This window comes from Hippopotamus amphibius, chromosome 8 (assembly GCF_030028045.1).
Source record: "Hippopotamus amphibius kiboko isolate mHipAmp2 chromosome 8, mHipAmp2.hap2, whole genome shotgun sequence".
NCBI classification, from domain to species: Eukaryota; Metazoa; Chordata; class Mammalia; order Artiodactyla; family Hippopotamidae; genus Hippopotamus; species Hippopotamus amphibius.
The window spans coordinates 39,486,525-39,510,012 of record NC_080193.1 but is presented as its reverse complement, the minus strand read 5'-3'; the positions used below and the strand labels follow the sequence as shown (position 1 = coordinate 39,510,012).

At 38.7% G+C, this 23,488-nt stretch overlaps 1 protein-coding gene across 2 annotated transcripts in view; it reads right to left on the bottom strand.

The window, feature by feature from the left end:
- Nucleotides 1-23,488, bottom strand: part of CNTNAP5 (contactin associated protein family member 5) — an 893,955-nt gene that overhangs the window by 464,831 nt on the left and 405,636 nt on the right. For both annotated transcript variants that reach the window (XM_057745525.1, XM_057745526.1), the window contains exon 6: nt 22,621-22,805. In XM_057745525.1, coding sequence (XP_057601508.1) covers nt 22,621-22,805 — 185 coding nt within the window. The remainder of the gene's footprint in view (nt 1-22,620; nt 22,806-23,488) is intronic.

The following is a 23,488-nucleotide window of genomic DNA, read 5'->3' as shown; positions in this document are numbered from 1 at the left end:
TTTGAATTATGGTGTTCTCTGGGTATATGCCCAGTAATGGGATTGCTGGGTCATATGGTAGTTCTATTTTTAGTTTTGCAAGGAACCTCCATACTGTTCTCCATAGTGGCTGTATCAATTTACATTCCCACCAGCAATGCAAAAGTGTTCCTTTTTCTCCACACCCTCTCTAGCATTTACTGTTTGTAGATTTTCTGATGATGCCCATTCTGACCGCTGTGAGGTGATACATCATTGTAGTTTTGATTTGCAGTTCTCTAATAACTAGTGATGTTGAGCAGCTTTTCAAGTGCCTCTTGGCAATCCGTATGTCTTCCTTGTAGAAATGCCTATTTAGAAATTCTGCCCATGTTTTGATTGGGTCGTTTGTTTTTTTGATATTGAGCTGGATAAACTGTTTATATATTTTGGAGATTAATCCTTTGTCTGTTGATTCATTTGCAAATATTTTTTCCCATTCTGAGGGTTGTCTTTTTGTCTTGCTTATAGTTTCCTTTGCTGTGCAGAAGCTTTAAAGTTTCATTAGGTCCCACTTATTTATTTTTGTTTTTAATTCCAATATTCTAGGGGGTGGATCAGAAAAGATCTTGCTGTTATTTATGTTGAAGAGTGTTCTTCCTATGTTTTTCTCTAGGAGTTTTACAGTGTCTGGCCTTACTTAGGTCTTTTATCCATTTTGAGTTTATTTTTGTGTATGGTGTTAGGAAGTGTTCTAATTTCATTCTTTTATATGTAGCTGTCCAGTTTTCTCAGCACCACTTATTGAAGAGGCTGCCTTTTCTCCATTGCATACCCTTGCCTCCTTTGTCATAGATTAGTTGACCGTAGTTTATCTCTGGGCTTTCTATCCTGTTCCATTCATCTATATTTCTGTTTTTCTGCCAGGACCATACCGTCTTGATCACTGTAGCCTTGTAGTATAGCCTGAAGTCAGGAAGCCTGATTCCACCAACTCTGTCTTTCCTTCTCAAGATTGCTTTGACTATTTGGGGTCTTTTGCGTTTCCATACAAATTGTGAAATTTCTTGTTCTAGTTCTGTGAAAAGTGCCATTGGTAATTTGATTGGGATTGCATGAAATCTGTAAATTGCTTTTGGTAATATAGTCATTTTCACAATGTTGATTCTTCCAATCCAAGAACATGGTATGTCCCTCCATCTGTTTGTGTTGTCTTTGATTTCCTTCATTAGCGTTTTATAGTTTTCTGAGTACAGGTCTTTTACCTCCTTGGTTAGGTTTATTCCTAGGTATTTTATTCTTTTTGTTGCAAAGGTGAATGGGATTGTTTCCTTAATTTCTCTTTCTGATCTTTCATTCTTGGTGTATAGAAATGCAAGAGATTTCTGTGTGTTAATTTTGTAACCTGCAGTTTTACCAAACTCATTGATTAGCTCGAGTAGTTTTCTGCTGGCATCTTTAGAATTTTCTATGTATAGTATCATGTCATCTGTGAACAGTGACAGTTTTACTTCTTTTCTAATTTGGATTCCATTTATTTCTTTTTCTTCTCTGATTGCTGTGGCAAGGACTTCCAAAACTATGTTGAATAGTAGTGGCGAGAGTGGACATCCTTGTCTTGTTCCTGATCTTACAGGGAGTGCTTCCAGTTTTTCACCATTGAGAATGATGTTTGCTGTGGGTTTGTCATACATGGCCGTTATTGTGTTGAGGTCGGTTACCTCTCTGACCACCTTCTAGAGAGTTTTTATCATAAATGGGTGTTGAATTTTGTCAAAAGCTTTTTCTGCATCTTTTGAGATGATCATGCGGTTTTTATCCTTCGATTTGTTAATATGGTGTATCACATTGATTGATTTGCATATATTAAAGAATCCTTGCATTCCAGGGATAAACCCCACTTGATCATGGTGCATGATCCTTTTAACGTGTTGTTAGATTCTGTTGGCTAGTATTTTGTTGAGGATTTTTGCATCTAAATTCATCAGTGATATTGGTCTGTAGTTTTCTTTTTTTTTTTTTTTTTTTTTTTTTGCAGTATCTTTGTCTGGTTTTGTAGCAGGATGATGGTGGCTTCATAAAATGAGTTTGGGAGTGTTCTTTCCTCTGCAATGTATTGGAAGAGCTTGAGAAGGATGGGTGTTAGCTCTTCTCTAAATGTTTGATAAAATTCACCTGTGAAGCCATCTGGTCCTGGACTTTTGTTTGTTGGGAGATTTTTTATCACAGTTTCAATTTCATTCCTTGTGATTGGTCTGTTCATATTTTCTATGTCTTCCTGATTCAGTCTTGGAAGGCTATACCTTTCTAAGAATCTGTCCATTTCATCCAGGTTGTCCATTTTTTTGGCATATAGTTGCTTGTAGTAATCTTTTATTGTGCTTTTTACTTCTGTGGTGTCTGTTGTAACTTCTCCTGTTTCATTTCTAATTTTATTGATTTGAGTCCTCTCCCTCTTTTTCTTGATGTGTCTTGCTAGAGGTTTATCAATTTTTTTTATCTTCTCAAAGAACAAGCTTTTACTTTTATTGATTTTTGCTATTGTTTTCTTTGTCTCTATTTCATTTATTTCTGCTCTGATCTTTATGATTTCTCTCTGTCTACTAACTTTGGGTTTTGTTTGCTCTTCTTTCTCTAGTTTCTTTAGGTGTAACGTTAGATTGTTTATTTGGGATGTTTCTTGTTTCTTGAGGTAGGATTGTATCACTATAAACTTCCCTCTTAGAACTGCCTTTGCTGCATCCCATAAGTTTTGGATCATTGTGTTTTCATTGTCATTTGTCTCTAGGTATTTTTTGATTTCCTCTTTGATTTCTTCAGTGATCTCTTGGTTATTTAGTAGTGTATTGTTTAGCCTCCATGTGTATGTGTTTTTCACAGCTTTTTTACTGTAATTGATTTCTAATCTCATAGCATTGTGGTCAGAAAAGATGCTTGATATGATTTCAATTTTCTTAAACTTACCAAGGCTTGATTTATGACCCAAAATGTGATCTATCCTGGGGAATGGTCCATGTGCACTTGAGAAGAATGTGTAATCTGCTGTTTTTGGATGTAATGTCCTGTAGATATCTATTAAATCAAGCTGATTTATTGTGTCATTTAAAGCTTGTGTTTCTTTATTAATTTTCTGTGTGGATGATCTGTCCATTGGTGTAAATGGGGTGTTAAAGTCCCCCACTATGATTGTGTTACTGTCGATTTCCTCTTTCATAGTTGTTAGCATTTGCCTTATGTATTGAGGTGCTCCTATATTGGGTGCATATATATTTATAATTGTTATCTCCTCTTCTTGGATTGATCCCTCAATCTTTATGTAGTGTCCCTTCTTGTCTCTTGTAACATTTTTTATTTTAAAGTCTATTTTATCCAATATGAGTATTGCTACTCCAGCTTTCCTTTGATTTCCATTTGCATGGAATATTTTTTTCCATCCCCTCACTTTCAGTCTGTATGTGTCCCTAGGTCTGAAGTGGGTGTCTTGTAAACAGTATATATATGGGTCTTGTTTTTGTATCCATTCAGCCAGTCCGTGTCTTCTGGTTAGTGCATTTAGTCCATTTACATTCAAGGTAATTATTGATACGTATGTTCCTATTACCATTTTCTTAATTGTTTTGTTTTTGTTTCTGTAGGTCCTTTCCTTCTCTTATGTTTCCCACTTAGAGAAGTTCCTTTAGCATTTGTTGTAGGGCTGGTTTAGTGGTGCTGAATTCTCTTAGCTGTTGCTTGTCTGTAAAGCTTTTGATTTCTCCACTGAATCTGAATGAGATCCTTGCTGGGTAGAGTATTCTTAGTTGTAGGTTCTTCTCGGTCATCACTTTAAATATATCGTGCCACTCCCTTCTGGCTTGTAGTGTTTCTGCTGAGAAATCAGCTGTTAACCTTATGGGAGTTCCCTTGTATGTTATTTGTCGTTTTTCCCTTGTTGCTTTGAATAACATTTCTCTGTCTTTAATTTTTGTCAGTTTGACTACTATATGTCTTGGCATGTTTCTCCTTGGGTTTATCCTGCCTGGGACTCTCTGTGCTTCCTGTACTTGGGTAGCTATTTCCTTTCCCATGTTAGGAAAGTTTTCAACTATAATCTCTTCCAGTATTTTCTCAGGTCCTTTCTCTCTCTCTTCTCCTTCTGGGACCCCTATAATGCAAATGTTGGTGTTTTAACATTGTCCCAGAGGTCTCTTAGGCTGTCTTCAGTTCATTTCATTCTTTTTTCTTTATTCTTTTCTGCATCAGTGATCATCACCATTCTGTCTTCCAGATCACTTATTCGTCCTTCTGCCTCAGGTAATCTGCTATTTGTTCCTTCTAGTGTATTTTTCCTTTCACTTATTGTGTTGCAAACCTCTGTTTGTTTGTTCTTTAATTCTTCTAGGTCTTTGATAAACTTTTCTTGCAACTTTTCGATCTTTGCATCCAATGTTTTTTCAAAGTCCTGGATCATCTTCACCATCATTATTCTGAATTCTCTTTCTGGAAGGGTGTGTATCTCCTCTTCATTTAGTTATTTTTCTGGTGTTTTAACTTGTCCCTTCACCTGGTACAAAGTCTTTTGCCTTCTAATTTTCTCTGTCCTTCTGTGGCTGTGATTTTCAGTTTCACAAGTTGAAATACTGCTGATACTACTTGATTCTGCTGTCTGCCCTCTTGTGGAGGAAGCTGTCTAGGAGGCTTGTGGGTGCTTCCTGATGGGAGGGAGTGATGGTGGGTTGGGCTGGTGGGTGGAACTCAGTAAAACTTTAATCCGATTTGGTGGGTGGAACTCAGTGACACTTTAATCTGCTTGTCTGCCAATGGGTGGGGCTGTGTTCCCACCCTGGTGGTCCTTTGGCCTGAGGTGACCCAGCACTGGAGATTACAAGCTCTTTGGTGGAGCTAATGGTGGACTCTGGGAGGGCTCACGCCAATGAGCACTTCTCAGAACCGCTGCTGCCAGTGCCCTTGTCTCCTTGGTGAGCCACAGCTGCCCCCCACCTCTGCAGGCAACCCTCCAACACCAGCAGGTAGGTCTGGTTCAGTCTCCTATGGGGTCACTGCTCCTTCCCCCGGGTCCTGGTGAGCACACTTTTTTGTGTGCCCTCCAAGCGTGTAGTCTCCATTTCCCCCAGTCCTGTGGTGGCCCTGAAATCAAATCCCACTGGCTTTCAAAGTCTGATTCTCTGGGGATTCCTCCTCCCGTTGCTGGATCCCCAGGTTAGGAAGCCTGACGTGAGGCTCAGAACCCTCAGGAGTTCTGCGGTATAACTGTTCTCCAGTTTGTGAGTCACCCACCCAGCATATATGGGATTTGATTTTAATGTGATTGTCCCCCTCCTACAGTCTCGTTGTGGCTTCTCCTTTGTCTCCGGATGTGGGGTGTTTTTTTTTTTTTTGGTAAATTCCAGTGTCTTTCTGTCGATGGTTGTTCAGCAGTTAGTTGTAATTCCGGTGCTCTTGCAAGAGGGAGTGAGCGCACATCCTCCTATCCTGCCATCTTGATTCTTCTCTCTGGGCTTGCTTCTTGTAACCAAAGAACTTTCACTTTGGCATCCCTTTGAATTTCTTCCATCACTGCTCTGCAGCTTCAACTTTAATAAAAATTTCCAATGTTTTGCTTCAAATTTATCTTCTATAATATAGGAGGAATTATCTTATCTTGAGGGTCTTTTTTTTCCCCCAGAAATGAAGAGGACACTTTACAAACTTACTTCTCATTTATTTCTGAATTCCTGCTTTAGCATTTTTGGACTCCTTAAGCCATTATACTACTGCACATGTTTTCAGATATTCCTGATACATCGCCTGAGGGACACTGTGTCCTGACAGCTTTGGCACTGTTGTCTCAATCCAGAGTGTCTCACCGCTCCACGTGCCAACGGGAAAGTCCTCAAGTTGGAACCGCTAGCTTTTTAAATTACAGTTTTGAATTAGTGCCTATGAAGCCCAGATTTGTTATTCGTTTTCTTTTTTCTCCACCCAACTTGTTTTGAATTTTGACTACTTAAACTATTATTATTATCAATTAATCTGCCCATTTATTTTTCCACTGTGAAACTTTTTTAAAGAAATTCTATTTTGTGGCAATTTGTTACAAAATTGCATAAATTTATGAGTTGTATCATCATCTATCCTCAGCTTTTCACAATGAAGTGGTTAAAATCACCATCTCAGGAGATTCTCTGGCTGGATTTAAACCCAGATCTGCCTAGTACTTTCTGTGGGGCATTGGGTAAAATACCTAACTGTTGCATGATTCATTTTCCTCGTACATAAAACGAAAATAATGATAATACTGATCTCATATAAACAACAGAGCTTGATTGGATTAATGTGAGAATTAAAAGATTTCCTACCAAGGACTTATTGTATAGCACAAGGAACTATATTCAACATCTTGTAATATAATAACCTATAATGGAAAAGAATCTGAAAAAGATGTACACAATAGATATATACATATATATATATATATATATGAATATGTGTATATATATATATATATATATATGTATGAATCACTTTACTGTACACCTGAAACTAACACATGGTAAATCAACTATACTTCAATTTCAAAAAAAAAAAAGATTTCCTACACTGAGGACTTCTGAAGCGCTCCTAGCCTTTGCTGTTTGCAGAACTGTTCTTACCAGCAGCAACTTCTCAGTTAAGAGGTTCTTCCAAAATGGTGTTTTGAGACTTTATTTTCAACAATTTCTGAATAAAAACTAGATGGATTCTAACATTTCTAATATTTTGCAATCTAAAGCTTGCAATATTTTACATTGATATTTTACATCAATAGCAATTAAGTGAAGTAGTTTTTCTTTTTGAATTAATAAACAAACAAATTTTGTCCAAAGTGCTGTAGAAGTTTCCTTCTGGTTTTCAGATTTCCAGAACACTGGAACTGAATATGTCATGTCTTCCTTGGAAAAGGTTCTTTGATCATTTCCAGCTTTATAGTTACTTGAGAGGGAAAAAGAAAAAAAAGAGAGAGAGAGAACTTGCTAGAATTATCTGTCAGTATCTATTTCCAATGATTTTTTTTTTTCAAATTTAGGAAAACTGGTCATTGAACAGTCAAGTGTCAAATCCTGTATCACTTGTTCTTTGGGTATGAGGCACATTTCGGGCTCACGTTCTTCTTCAGTCTTCTTACTCAGGCGGCACTCTAAACAAGCATTATTATTATTTATTTATTTGATTTCCTAAATGTCTATTATATTCCAGGGCACATTATTTGCATGAAGCAGCCCAAAGGCATTCAGTATATGCATCAGAGAGCTGGAAATCCAGTTTCCATTAGATCATGGACTCCTATAACACAGAATAGTTGTGACATTGTAAGGGAACCAGATGCCCTGAGCCAGTTCTCTCCAGATAGCAATATGACAAATTCACATTTTTTTTTAAGTTTTGGCTTAAATGACATCATCTCAATAATCTCTCCCCTGATCAACATAACAAAATTTACAACCTGTTTCCCTCAGTCTTTGAACTCCCAATCCCATTAATTAGACCTAATTCTTCTTTCCATAGCATTTGTCATCTTTCTTACTATGTTATTTACTTACTTTTTATGTATATTGCTTACAGTTTTTCTTTCCTACTAAAACTCAAGCATCACAAGGATAGGTGTCTGTTCTTTTCATGGACAAATTCCGGGTACTTAAAATGACGCCTGATACATAATAAACACCGAGTAAATATTTGTTGAATGTTTTGGTACATCTCTCTAAAAAAAGTTTCTCGAGGACACAGACCACATCTTGTTCATTTTTGAATATTTAATGCAAGAGGTATGACTCAAACATAAGAGATTTGACAAATATTTGTTGAATTGGATCAAAAAAGAACACTAGCAATCTACTTCTAAAACCACTTTACCTTATTATCCTTCTTTCTGTTGATGAGGCTGCTTTCTTTTCTTACTTTTCCTGTATGTTTGCTCTTGGAAAATTGCATGGTGAGCCTTTTATTGATGTTAGTGGTCAACAAAACCAGGTATTAAATTGTAAATTTTCACTCACAGTCTAAGTGTCTTGGTCCATCTGGAAACCTGATGGGTTTTCTGGTGTCACAGGTGGGCTCCAACTGGATGAATCCCAGGAGAAAGACCACTTTGATGTTAAATGTATGAGGCCCTAGAAGCTGTCACTCTCTCTTCCTTTGATCTCATTCCTCTTCTTTTGTCTGGCATTTGCTTCTCTTTTTCAATCTTTGATGTTACTTCTCTGGCAATGAGTTCATTCCTCCGTATTGGTTTTTTTCTCTGGCCCTGTTTGAATTGAGACTCTTCTTGTTCTAAAGATTCCTTTTTTTGTCAGACTTGGATTTCTGATACATTTGAAGTTTCTCATTAGTGAATATTTGTCTCACTTTTGTTCTGATAGCCTACTTTGTAATGGAATGTATATAAAAAAGGATCCAAACGGCTGTCTTTTTTAAATTTTTTTCATGCTTTAAAACTTTCACTGGCTTGGTGTTTGTTGAATTATACATAGAGATTATGGCCCTTTTGGAGGAAACTTGCCAAAGGTAGATGAATTTCTGCCATTTCAAATGGGACCAGAGATCCCAATTTTCTTGTGGTATTGCTTGATTTTTAAATATTGGCCTGAATTCAAGTAGTTAAAAAAATAAAAATACCAAATGGGCCAAATGAGATGAGGGTGGTCCAAATCTTTCCTGATATCACCATTTTATAGCTTCCGCTCTATTACATGAATTGATCAATGACTCACGATGGAAATTCTTCGGAAATTCTTTTTTCTTAATAAATTTATTTATTTATTTATTTATTTTCATTTGCATTGGGTCTTTGTTGCTGTGTGCAGGCTTTCTCTAGTTATGGCAAGTGGGGGCTACTCTTTGTCTTTGTTACAGTGCATGGGCTTCTTATTGTGGTAGCTTCTCTTTTTATTAAAACTTTATTTATCTATCTATTTATTTATTTATTTATTTATTTATTTATTTATTGGCTTGTTGGGTCTCCGTTGCTGCATGCAGGTTTTCTCTAGTTCTGATAAGCGGGGGCTACTCTTCATTGTGGTGCACAGGCTTCTCATTGCGGTGGCTTCTCTTGTTGCAGAGCACAGGCTCTAGGCTCTCAGGCTTCAGTAGTTGTGGCACTCAGGCTCAATAGTTGTGGCTCATGGGCTCAATAGTTGTGGCTCACAGGCTCTTCTTGAGCACAAGCTCAGTAGTTGTGGTGCACGGGCTTATTTGCTCAACCGCATATGGGATCTTCCCAGACCAGGGTTTGAACCTGTGGCCCCCTGCACTGGCAGGCAGAAGTCCCTCTTTGGAAATTCTCATCTCTGTAACTTTTAAAGGGGTGTCGTGCATATGATCTCTTATTTGTGTCCCTACTTTGAGTTGAGGTGATTGGTAACATTTTCGCTTCTTTATTGCTTCTATAACCTATTCTTTCACAAATTCCCAGTGTCCCTTTATTTCTGCATGATATAATTGTCTATTTCTGTTTGGGGAGGGAAAAAAGTAAGTCATATCTGACCCAGATGCAGCCCTGCATTGAATAGAAGGGAACACTGATCCCAACAGCCCTTTTTCTTTCCAGAAAGCACCTCATTCATGGCCATGCTTCCTGCCCATGTCCCAGGTCCACAGCTATCCACCTCCACCTTGGCTCCTGAACAAAGCTCAGCTGTTGCCCCTTATATTTCAGTTTAATTTGGCCTCAGCATCTCTCTTGGGTAAGGTTTTCTTTTAGTAATAACAATAGCGGCATTTTAATAGGCACATGAAAAGATGCTCAACATCACTTATTATTAGACAAATGCTAATCAAAACTACAGTGAAGTACCACCTCATACCAGTCAGAATGGCCATCATTAAAAAGTCTACAAGTATATATGCCTATGCTACTCACTCACTTCCTCCCAGCTTCCCCTTCGCCCCCTGCCCCCCAACCCCGTGTCCTCCAGTCCATTCTCTGCATCTGCATCCTTATTCTTGCCCTGTCACTGGGTTCATCAGTACCATTTTGTTTTTCTTTTTAGATTCCATATATATGAGTTAGCATACTGTATTTGTTTTTCTCTTTCTGGCTTACTTCACTCTGTATGACAGACTCTAGGTCTATCCACCTCATTACATATAGCTCCATTTCATTCCTTTTTATGGCTGAGTAATACTCCATTGTTTATATAGGACACATCTTCTTTATCTATTCATCTGTTGATGGGCATTTAGGTTGCTTCCATGTCCTGGCTATTGTAAACAGTACTGCAATGAACTTTATGGTACATGTTTCTTTTTGGATTATAGTTTTCTCTACCAACTGTAAAATAGATAGCTAGTGGAAAGTTGCTGTATAACAAAGGGAGATCAACTCGATGATGGGTGATGCCTTAGAGGGCCAGGACAGGGAGAGCGGGAGGCAATCACGGGAGGGAGGGGATATGGGGATATATGTATAAATGCAGCTGATTCACTTTGTTGTACCTCAAAAGCTGGTACTAGAGTGTAAAGCAATTATATTCCAATAAAGAGCTTAAAAAAAAGTCTACAAGTAATAAAAGCTGGAGAGGGTGTGTGGAAAAGGGAACCCTTCTACACTGTTGGTGGGAATGTGAATTGATGCAGCCACTATGGAGAACATTATGAAGGTTCCTTAAAAAAACAAAAAATAGAACTACCTTATGATCCCACAATCCCACTCCTGGGAATATATCAAGACAAAACTCTAATTCAAAAAGATACATGTACTCCTATATTCATAGTTGCACTACTCACAATAGTCAAGACAAGGAAACAACCTAAATGTCCATCAACAGATGAATAGAAAAAGAAGACGTGTTATGTATATACAATGAATATTACTCAGCCATAAAAAAGAATGAAATAATGCCATTTTCAGCCACATGGATGCAACTAGAGATTGTAATGACGTAAGTAAAGTAAATCAGAAAGAGAAAGACAAATCCTATATAATATCACTTATATGTAGAATCTAAAATTCTAAAATATGACACAAATGAACTTATCCATGCAACAGAAACAGACTCAGAGACATAGGGAAAGACTTGTGATTGCTGAGGGGGAGGTGGGGTGGGAGAGGGATGGACTGGGAGTTTGGGGTTAGCAGATCAAACTATTATGTAGAGAATGGGTAATCAACAAGGTTCTACTGTATAGAAAGGGAACTATATTCCATATCCTGTGATAAACCATCATGGAAAAGAATATTTAATAAAGAATATCTATATATTATATATTTTCCTCTACAGCAATAGCTAACACAACATTGTAAATCAACTATACTTCAATTAAAAAAAACAACAACAGTGGCATTTACTGACTAGTTTCATACCTTGGGTCCTATGCTTAGAGCTTGGTTTCACTGTTTTTTCTCTCACCTTTAAGTTAGATATTGCTATCTTCTCCACTTGAAAGCTGGAGAAAATGATGGCATTCAGAGGCGTAGCAGCTTGACTGAGGCCTCACAGATGAGAGGTGCAGCTGCCACCCCTCCAGTCCTTCCATCCAGAGCCCTGTCTCTTAACCACTGCACACCGTGCCTCCCATCTAGCTGCTTCTATTTCTGGTTGCATCGAGGAACTGTCTCTGTGAAGACCAGGGTGAACAACTGGTCTTTGTTGGCCTGAAACTGTCTCATTTTTAAAACTGAAAGCCCCAGGTTCACTGACACTGTGCACCCCTACCCTAGGCAAACTGACATGTACTTGGTGAGCCTTCTGCATTCCCCACTATGGGGAAGAAAAAGGAGAAGCAACAGAAAATTACAGCAGCAGAAACCCCCAATGTTTTCTCAGTCGCATTAATCAGTCCCTCCTAATTGTCTCTGCCAGAACCACCCTGTGCTCTCCATCTACTAGCAGGTTTGGCACCAGGGCTGGATTCAGACCATCTTTCTAATTCCTACCATGAGTGCTGCTCCTGGCCCAAATTTGGTCCATTGCTAGTCTAGGCTTCCTTTTTCTAAATGTGCATCTTTTTACAGATTCACAGACATCAGAGTCTGGCACAGACCAATTGGTTCAACACCTATTTATTTATTTTTGTCTAAATGAATTTACAAAAGCTTAACCATAGGTTATTTGGATAATGGGCTAAATCATGTACGTTTTAGGATTCAGGTAAGAACTCATTGGAAATTCTAAGTTCAGTATCCCCCATACACTCAGGCAAGAGAGGCACCTGCTGTGGAACTGACACCCTAGAGGGCTCCCCTCTGACCATCCTCTGGTCACATCCTGCCCCATGGAGGTGCTGTTTGCAAACCAAGGGGAAATTACTACAGGTAGCTGTCATCACCCTCCTAAACTTAATCTTCCTACCCAGCTCCCAGAGTTTGCTGCCTAAACAGCTCTGAAACAGCTTCGAGGGCCTGAACTGTACATCCTCCTGAGGGTGGACCATGGACCCATACAGAGGTCCCAGGAGTGGCCAAGGGGGTTTCCACTGAGGACAGGGCTTGGACATATGAGATGTGGTTCATTTGTCAAAGAAGGGAAAGTAGAACAGATTTAATTCAACAATTTGTTAGCTTATTTGTAAGTCTTGAAATATTTAGAGCCATGGTTCGTGGCCTCCGTTAGGACTCTTGCCACAGGCTCTACAGGTATTCAAGTGGGGCCTGGCTAACTTTATAACATTTTATTGGTGATGACAGTCATTTAGCCTAAGTTCAGCCAGCCTCAAAATGTCTTATTAAGCAGTTAAATCCTACCGCCACATCCCTAACAGCAGCTATAATAATATGATAAGGAATTTTAGCAAGTGTTTCTGTAGATCCTGTTAATAAAAACCACGCATGGGGTAAAATACTGGAAATAGCTTTTTCCCTTCATCATAGGCAACACAATTTGTTTACTTTTCAATATGCACATCTCACTGTCATAAACCTTGGGGAAACATCAGCAAGTTCACAAATCACAAAATCTTAAACTTAAAGCTAGACAGAAAAATGGTACCGAGGAATGTGGTTTCAAGTCTTGAATACAAGGCAGAGGTCAGGATAAGGACCCAAGCCTGTGCTTGGATCTTGAGGGGTTATCCCTCCCTCAGAGAGAAAGGCTGGTCACCAGGATGATTTCTGGTGATCAGCTACACAGACCTAGACTCATGTCCTGTTTCTGTTACTAGATGGCTATTGAGGAATAGGAATGGGAGGGTCATTAATCACTCCTGTCTTAGTTGTTTTTCGTTTTTTTTTTTTTAATTTTTAAATCAGCTTTATTTTTCAGGTACAATTTACACAAAGTAACCCTCTTACAGCATGTAATTCATTGAGTTTTCTCAAATTTATACACCATCATCACCACCACCCAGTCAAGTTATAGAACATTTTCATCACCCCAGAAAGTATGCTCACCCCCTTCCTATCCACGACCCCCACTTGTCTTGGTTTTATGCCTGTGATATAGAACGTAATAATCTCCTTCACAAGGCTGTTTGAGGGGTTCAACAAAATCACAAAATGCCACACAAAATAAGAGCTTGGTTTGTTTTCTTCCATTGTTTTCTCTTTATTTCCATGTTGCATCTACTTGTTTGCCTTTTCCTTATTTTATTTTCTTCCATTTATTTTTCTCCATGTAAGCCTTCTACTTTAGCTTTTCAACAGTTTCAAAAAAAAAAAAAAACAAAAACACAAGAAAAGAACCAATAACAACCATACTACCACATGATATGATCTACAAAACACTTTCCCTGATGATCTGTAGTTATTTTTTGTTTTGGTTTGTTTCATTTGTTTGTTTTGTTTTTATCTGGTTCTTTTTTTTTTTTTTTGGAGTATAATTGACAATGTCGTGTTAATTTCTGCTGTATAACAGTAAAGTGATTCAGTTATACATATACATATATTATACATATTCTTTTTCATATTCTTTTCCATTATGGTTTATTATAGGATGTTGACTATAGTTCCCAGCGCTATACTGTAGGACCTTGCTGTTTATCCATTCTCTACATAATAGGTTCCATCTGCTAACCCCAATCTCCCACTCCGTTCCTCCCCCATCCCTCCTCCCCCTTGGCAACCACAAGTCTGTTCTCTGTAGTTATTCTGATCACCAAATACATAGTTGTGTTATGTCTGGCCAGTCCTTTAATCAGGTCTGAGCTCTAAGAGAAGGTCCGTTAGACAGTGCCATGCTGAAGTAAGGGCAGCAAGGGATGGCCTCTGAGTACAGGGACCCATTAGGAATTTCTTATGGGAAGAAAAATAAGGTGGTAGTTGATATCTTTATAATTCACAGAAATAAACTTTTTTTATTTACTTAACAAATATTTACTGAGTGTGTGTTATATACCAGACACAAATCTACAGAAGTAAATGAAGGTAAGAAGAAAATCTTGACCCTTATGCTGAGCTTAAGTTCTCTGGACAGGTGGAGGATGAAGAGATAGACAATTAAAAATAGGTAAATTTTATATAGATAACCTACAAGGACCTACTGTACAGCACAGGGAACTATACTCAATACTCTGTAATGCCCTGTATGGGAAAAGAATCTGAAAAAGAATGGATACACGTATATGTATAACTGAATCACTTTGCTGTGCACCTGAAATTATCACAACATTGTAAATCAACTATGTCAATTTAAAAGTAAAGAATACAATGCAATGAAAAAATAAATAAGTAAAATAAAATTTTTCAACTTCAAAAAAGAATATATATATATAACAATCACTTTGCTGTACACTTGAAACTAACACAGCATCGTAAATCAACTGTACTTCAGCTTAAAAAAGTAAATTTAATACAATAAAGTGATAAGTGCTTTTGAAGAAAAACTATGAGTAAAAATAGAGGATACAATTTTAGAAGAAAACATAAGAAATACCTTTTAAGTCATGTATTCATTCTATTGCCTCAGCGTCTTCTTAAGATACTTTTTTGCAAGTGGTACAAAATGCAAAAAAGTTTCAAAAGAGTATGCAGCAAAGAATAAAGCTTTTTGCTTTGTTGATCCCACTTTCTTCTGATCTGCTTATCCGTATCCTTCCAGAGATTTCTGTGGGTCTATGCGCTTTCAAGTCTATATATTCTTTTCTATTTTTTTAAACCCAGGTACTGTTTACACTGCATTGCACACTGATTTTCCTTTTCATTGAACAATTTATATTGAAGATGGTTCCACACCAGGACATATAGGGCTGCCTCCTTCTTTTTAATGGAAGCATAATACTTCTTCTCGGGTTTGTCAGACACACTCACAAAACAAGGTGAGCCCAAGGCCAAGGCCTGGTAGATCCGCATAGAGATAAAGGAGCCACTGTGAGATTCAGATGATGTGCGACTTAGACAGCAAAGGGAAGGGTGGCCAAATAGTGCATCTCCTGTGGCTCCTGTGGCCCACACACCAAAACAGATGACACTAAATGTGAGGGCAGATAACCACGATGTGAATCACTGCTATAGATCTAATTCTAGACTTTGGCTTGAAACAAAGCAGGACCCTGTGGAGCTCCTGGGTACAAAAGCCTTTCTGTGTCCCCCAATTTCTTGATTAGGCTTCATTCAGCCTCCATTACCTTCCCTGAGTTGCAAAGGGCAGGTTCAAACAGTTGCTAATTATAGAAGGGCGGGGATGTGAAGACAAGGGAGGAACAGCCAAAAAACCATAGTGCAGCCTTGAGGCAGGGTCCTGGTTCCCGTATCGAGGGATATATACACACCAATATCTTTGAGCTGTTTTGCAGATACTGAAATCCCCACCAGGTGGAAGAAGTTAACTGTCTGTGGCCCACAAGCTTGTAGAGCCCAGACTGGTTGGAACCAGAAGGTTGATGAGGCTCACTCCCAAGTACCTCCCCACCAACCAATCAGAAGAATGTCCATGAGCTGATCACTATAAAAATCCTCACTACCCGCTCTAGGTCAAGACTCACAGTTTTGAGGGAGCCTGCTATGGCCCCTTTACCTGGTAAAGCAGTAAAGCTATTCTCTTCTACTTCACCCAAAACTCTGTCTCCAAAATTTAATTCAGTGTTGGGGTACAGAGGCCGGATTTAGCATCACACTAAGCAATTCAGCATGATGCAACCCTATTCTAAGTGTGCAGAGCAGAAAGCCTCATGCCTCCGCAGAACCTAGGGGGTGTCAAGAAACTGTCAGGACAGCATCATATGGGGCCAGGAGGGCGGTGGGCGATGACCTTGGAGCCACTAATTGCAGCCTTCCATCCTTTTGTGTCTCAGAAAGATCACAAGGTGTCCTGTCAACACTCACATCAGCTGTGGTGCGTGGCTTTGGCTGCCTGGTCTAAGTGGACAGTGTGAAGTCACTGGGACATGCTGGCAGTGCTGTTTCCTACAGAGCTTACCATAATTTTTAATTAACCTCCTTTTGACGGACTTTTAGGGAACTTCCAATCTTTTGTTATTCCTAACATATACTCCATTGCACACATTTGCTTATAATTGTAGGGCAAACTCCTAGAAACAGAATTGTTGGATTGAAGAGCAATTGTTTTAATTTTGAAGACGTTGCTCTTTCTTTGCTATTGTATTAATTATAGTCCCACTAACAATAGATTAAATAGTTCTGGTTCCCTCATATCTATGACAACATTACAAAGTGTGTTCCCTGCAGTCTAAGTTTAAAATATCATTGTAGCATGGATTTGCATTCCTTCTTCTTAGTGAGGCTGAACATCTTTTTATATATTTGAAAGTAATCTGTATTTTTTATATATTCATGGTCTTTACCTATTTTTCCATTCACTTACCTATTTATCTATTTAGGTGCTTTGGGTCATTGTTGCTGCACATGAGCTTTCTCTAGTTGTAACAAGTAGGGGCTTCTCTTATGGCAGAGCATGGGCTCTAGGCACGAGGACTTCAGTACTTGTGGCACATGGACTCAGTAGCTGTGGCACACTGGCTTAGCTGTTCGGCAGCATGTGGGATCTTCCTGGACCAGGGAACGAACCCGTGTCCGCTGAATTGTCAGGCAGATTCGTAACCACTGTGCCACCAGGGAAGTCCCAAGTCACCTTTTTAAAATTTATTTGTAGATGCTTTTTAGTCATTAATTAAATTTTGAAATACTTTTCCAAGTTCTTGGGAGGATGATATCATTCTTTCTGTATTTTTCTGTGGAACTGCATGTGGCTTTTTAAACACTTTATATGAACAACATTTTTCACATATTTTATTTCCAGGTTTTTAAAATTTATGTCATACTTGGAAGGACCTCCCACAACCTTTGATTTTAAAAGTACTACCTTGGGAATTCCCTTGGGAATTCCCTGCAGTGGTTAGGACTTAGTGCTTTCACTGCCAGGGCCCGGGTTCGATCCCTGTTCAAGGAACTAACATCCCGCAAGCTGTGCAGTGTGGCCAAAATAAAATAAAATAAACAAAATAAAAGCATGATCTCATATTTTCTTTAAAACTTCAATAAAACATATGTTTGAAGACTTACATGTATTTTTAAATGCTTAGAGGGTTTAGCTTAATATAGCTTCTTTTTTTACTAAGATTTCTTATTAAATATATTTATTTTTAAAAAATGTCTTTTTAGAATTTATAATGTGATAACGCCTAAATCACATATTTTCAAAATATGTTTTTAATATTTTTGGTACTGGTAAGTGACTATGTTGAAAAAGATCACTGAGCACTCTTGATAAGAAAAGACTTCTAGAGTTGCAGACTCTCAGAGAAATGGAATCTCACTAAGATCCTAAAAAATCTCTTTTTGAAAACCCTTCTGCTCCAGGCTAGAAGTAAAATGAATTGCTATAGTCTATCTCAGAAACATCTGGAAAAAATCACATGGGTGGAGTGATGTGCACTGAGATGACATTCCAATGAGAAGTAAAGCATCTACATTCTTTCTGCTTCTTATTTTTTTGGCAGAAGATTCTATGAGCCCTTGTTTGTGTTTGCCTTCCAGGTGGGAGGAGAAGCTGACCACTGCGTACATGTGATTGCAGCAAATTCCCTACTAGATGCCTCGCGGTAAGACATTGTCACTTGATTGACATCCTTGACATAGGCTAAGATGGAGGAATGAGAGCTACCACATTTTCTTGCCAAATATTAACACGTCATGCTACTTTTTGAAGAGGAACCTAGATTTGCAGAATATAATCATTCCTGATGTAGAATTTCACAGCGCACAGCTATAGAGCAGCAGGACATCCTCTGACAATGGGCCCCTGGAACTCAGGCACCTGAATTCAGTCATTCTTCTATCCCGTGGTAGCAGGGCTCAAATGTGTACATATGACCCCAAGGCAGGTCTCAAATCAGTAACATAGATTCTGATTAATAGACAACATTGTTATAAAATACACCTTAGATTCTTCATCAATAAAAAAGTCTTCAAATAACAACTGCTGGAGAGGATGTGGAGAAAAGGGAACTCTCCTACACTGTTGATTAGAATGTAAATTGATACAGCCACTAAGTAGAACAGTATGGAGGTTCCTTAAAAAAATAAAAATAAAACTACCATATGATCCAGCAACCTCACTGCTGGGAATATATCTGGAGAAAACTCTAATTTAAAAGATACATGTGCCCCAGTGTTTATAGCTGCACTATTCACAATAGCCAAGATGTGGAAACAACCTGAATGTCCATCAACAGATGATTGGATATATATATATATATATATATATCCCCCCCACACACATATACACACAATGTAATACTATTCAACCATAAAGAAGAATAAAATAATACCATTTGCAGCAACAGGGATGGACCTAGAGATTATCATATTAAGTGAGGATTATCACATTAAGTGAGGAAGGAGAAAGACAAATATCATATGATATCTCTTACATGTGGAACCTAAAATATGACACAGATGAACTTATTTCCAAAACAGAAACAGACTCACAAAGAGAAAACAAACTTATGGTTACAAAAGGGAAAAGGGGGGAAGTGATAAATTAGGAATTTGGGATTAACACATACACATAACTATATATAAAATAGACAAACAACAAGGACCTACTGTAGAGCACAGAGAACTATATTCAACATCTGGTAATAAACCATAATGGAAAAGAATATGAAAAAGAATATGTATAGATATATATAATTGAATGTCTTTGCTGTACAGCAGAAACTAACACAACAGCGTGAATCCTCTCTACTTCAATAAAAAAATAGACCTTAGATTCAGATTCAGATATCCTATTTAGCAATAATGATGATCATATTGTTTCTGGGTGATTGAAGTTAGGGATTTTTACTTCCCAGGTTTTTGCAACTACTTAGTGGTAAAGTGGTGATTATGACACAGGATTCCTGTCCCTGGTGCCCCTTTCTCTCCACACAGCCTTGAAGGTGAAACTTCAAAGGCTTCAGAGCTCCAGCTGTTTGAGAAACTTCTCCCAACATCTAACTCTCCTGTTCCAGTGCAGCCAATGCTAATGCCACTGTTACAGTCAGTCTGTCTTCTTTTATGTTCATATCAGCAAGCTAGCTGCATATTTTGGAAGGGGCTTGGATTCTCTGAAGCAGAGGTTGCTTCATAAGAACATTTCAAGGTGTTCCCCCCGTCCCCACCCCCCCAACAGGAAACACTTCTTAAAAGGCACCAAAAATTCAGATATTTCTGGAACAAATCTGTTCCAACTTCATAAATTGAGTGACATCATTGGATTTCCTTCCCTACATGCTGACATTCACTTTAATGCCACTCAGCTGTGATTCCATACAGATTCTCTACACTGGAGACCACAGGTAGAGATTAGTTTGAAAACAAATGTTAAATCAAGCAACTGGGTGAATTTTAGAATCACCTCTTAGGTCATTAGACGTCAAGTATTTGGGGAACTAGTGAAACTTAACGATGATTTTGTGTTATTTATAGTCCTCAAGTTCATAAAAGATATCTCTTTGCTTTAAGATGATTTCAGTATTGTGTGTATTCTTTGTTTTTACAAATCACTTAATTTTGACAAAACAAATGAGAGTGATTGATACTCATAGATTTCCAGTTATCAGCAACTCAAAAAAAAAAAAAAAAAAACCTGGCTGGTATCTTGCATTTTGAGTCAAAGGGTGACAAATTCTCTTCTGAAGTTAATTAATGGCATAGCTTATCAATAGCATGCTAACCTAAGATTAGGATCAGAAGAGGAGATCTTAAAAAAAAAAAAGAGGAGCTCTTTCTATAGTTCATGATAGAGATTGGAAAAAAGTCAGATCCTAAATTTTCAGTTATTCATCTCCACCTCCACTGTTCTAGTACGAATCCACTAGTGATTGACATTGTCTCCTAACAGGGTTTCTAACCATCTGTCCAGCAACCAGCTCCGTCCACCTACAGACGGATCTAAGCTACAGAGTAGCTTCAGAGTAACCTTCAGAGTAACTGCCCTAGTTTTTCTCAAAATGTTAGTTTTTCTCAAATGCATCAGAGTCCCCTGGAGGATGTTTAAAAACCAGTGACTGAGCCCCTCTCCCCAAGCTGCTGATTCTGCAGGTTTGGATAGGACCTGTGTATTTTCATTTCTGACACATCTCTAGGGGATGCTGACTGGACTGGCCCCTGAAACACAACTTCAGAATGACTCCTCTAAAACATGTCTGCCCCTCATTGCTCCACAAACAATCCTTCAGTGGCTCCTTTGCCCCCATAGTTTAAGCTCCCTAACATGGGTCACACGGTCACCTGGGTCTTCCTTCTTATGCTCTCTCACTAATCCCCTGCCTCAAGTGGTGTGTTGATACAGGTTTAAAGTCTGCCTGTTCAGGGTGTGGCACCTACACATGCAGACACACAGACCCACCTCTGTATAGGTATGTGTGTGGGCACACACCTGCCTTCAGACGTTAGGTCATTTTACCAATAGAAGGGATGTGTAGACACAACCTACAAATAATAATAAAATATACAATAAACTTTATATAAATTCCATAAAGTCGATTGAATTTTATGGAATGTTTTGTTGATTTTTCCACTGAACTCTTTTATCTGTAATCACCTATAGTCTCTGTCACTTATTCTTTCTTTTTTTTTTTTCCTTAATTTTTTAAACAACTCAGATACAAAAAGTATTCTTAACACACAGGCTGGAGGAAACAGGCTTCAAGGCAGACTTGGCCTCCAGGCTGTAGTTTGCCCATCCCTGGTCTAAACAATCAACAAAACAATAAATCAAACCCTGATTTATAGGATTTGCCAATATCCAGGGTGTAAATATCTCTGCTATGATGGATTTCAAACCATCAAATGGATGTTACTAAATATGGAATCAGGAAGAGATGCACTGTAGCAATCTAATATAGTGCATTTCCACCACACAGAAGTAAAAAACCTCAAATACATATAGATAGATGCATAGAGAGCCACAGAGTTAGATAGATAGATAGCCAGATAGATACTAGATAGATAGATAGATAGATAGATAGATAGATAGATAGATGATAGATAGATGATAGATATATAGATAGGGATAGATAAGATAGAATAAAATAATTAGGAATCAATGAATTAGGTACCTTTTAAAAATACCTTGATGAATTATAAGTTTATATAAGTGAATTTTTCATAATGTCTGTATTTACCAGCCAGTTTACAAACTTCCTGAAAATCTACCAGCTGGCCTTCATGAGTCTGTACCAGCGGGGCCCCACACACCACTGCTAGCCTACAATTTCAAATCCCATAAATACCAAACTGTGACATTTCATGCCCTGTGCAGCCTTTCCGGCCTGGCCTGACTTTTTCACCTTTTTCATCAGGCTAACCCTACTCTCCTTTCAAGACTTTGCAGTGTCTCTTGCTGGAAGCCCTCCACCCTCATTCAAAGTTGAGCCAAGTGCTCTCTGCCCCAGATATTGCAATGCCCAGTGTCGCTCTCCAAGGTAGCTATCACCTCCTTTCTCTGCAGTGGGTGATCCAGGCCTATCTCTGCTATTAGACTGTAAGTGTCTCCAACTCGGGGACTCTGCTGTAGTCATCTCTGCCTTTTATTGCCTAGAAGAGAGCCTGGTATACTCTAGGCTCACAATATACACTTCTTAAACTGAACTACTAGCAAAGACAGATAACTCTTGGCCACCAGTTTGCAAAACACTGTGAAACCTTCCTTGCATTGCAGACTGGTGCATTTCATTGGGCCTCTTCTACAAGAGAGCAAGAAAGAACAAACTGTCCTGGGCGTTGCTCAAAAGTTTGCATAGGAATGAAGGTTAAAAACAAGAGCCTAACATGCAGATTTCCAATTTCTTTGGATTTTTGTTTATCATTTCTTTTTATTTTATTAAGGTATAATTGACCTGTAATTTTATATTAGTATGATTTCTATATTTTCCATTACTCCAGCTAAGTGGGGTTGATTTTGAAAAAACAATTACTGAATGTAACCAACAGACTAGGCAGTGATATAGGAAGGCTACAAGCAAAACAAACAAACAAAAAGGTTTAAAAGGTGAAAAGAAGCCTTGCTGATTTTAAAATGCACACAATTAGCTGAAGCCTTGTGAGTTACTGAGTTATGCTGTATTTGCCAAGGCATTTTCCACAGGCTAGAGGCTCAGACCCTCTCCATGGACTCCTCCATGGTCAGCTGCCTGGGCTTAGATCCAGGTGAGGAGCAGCCCCAGGGGAAGCTTCCTCAGGGCCCAACATCTCACTTGCTCTTTTGCTTACTGATTTTCTTCCTGATCCCAAGCAAGGGGCTTGGGGGTCTGCAGGGAGAGTCAACTCACCTCATAGTCGATGTCTAAGGCTTCTGCCTCGCCCTTGGTCCGGAAGTGCTGTGTGTACCGGTCCACAGTGAAGTTCACGTGCTTGCCGACCCGCTCTAGGAGGACAGAGTGCCAATGCTGGTCGTCCAGGAGGCTGCCCAGGGTGGCAGAGGGGGGGCTGCTGCTGAGCCGAGGTTTGCTGTCATCTGTGAAGGGGACAGGAAAACGGGATGGCATCTGTGCCCAAGGCAGCCTGCAGTGCTAGAATGTTCTGCAAGCAAGGCCAGCTCTCTCTATTGAAAGGTAAAGGATGATTCTCTCTCTACAGACCCAGAACCATGCTGGGTTTGGTAAGGAATAGCAAACTTTGCCCACAGATTCTAGGACCAAAAATCTCTGTCAACTGATATACACACAGCCCTTCTAGACATGAAATGACATATTTTCAGGACTTGTGCAATTAAATAGTAAGATAAACCATATCCTGATGGCCACATGAATTATACTGAAAATAGGACTTATCAGATTTAGAAAGAATACATATTCTTTGCATTTGTATGGCTCTTGAAAGGAAAAAGTGAATCTTGACTTGTGCTTTGGAGGAAGAGTTAGGTAAACCTGTGGGCAAAGGCAACTGGGAGGAAATAATCATTTTGGCTGCCATTTTTAAATGCCTACACTATCAAGAGTCCTTAAGTAGTGATTTTATAACCTCCAAGTTTGATGCTTTAAGGCAAAGTGATTATCTGCATTTGACAAATTAGGAAACTGAGGTCCAGTGAGGGAAAGCATGCCTAGGTAGCATGGATGCAGCCCGGGTTCAAATCCAGGTCTACTCAAAACTTCTGACTCTGACCATGGCATGGGTCTTTTGTGTTCCTTCAGCCTT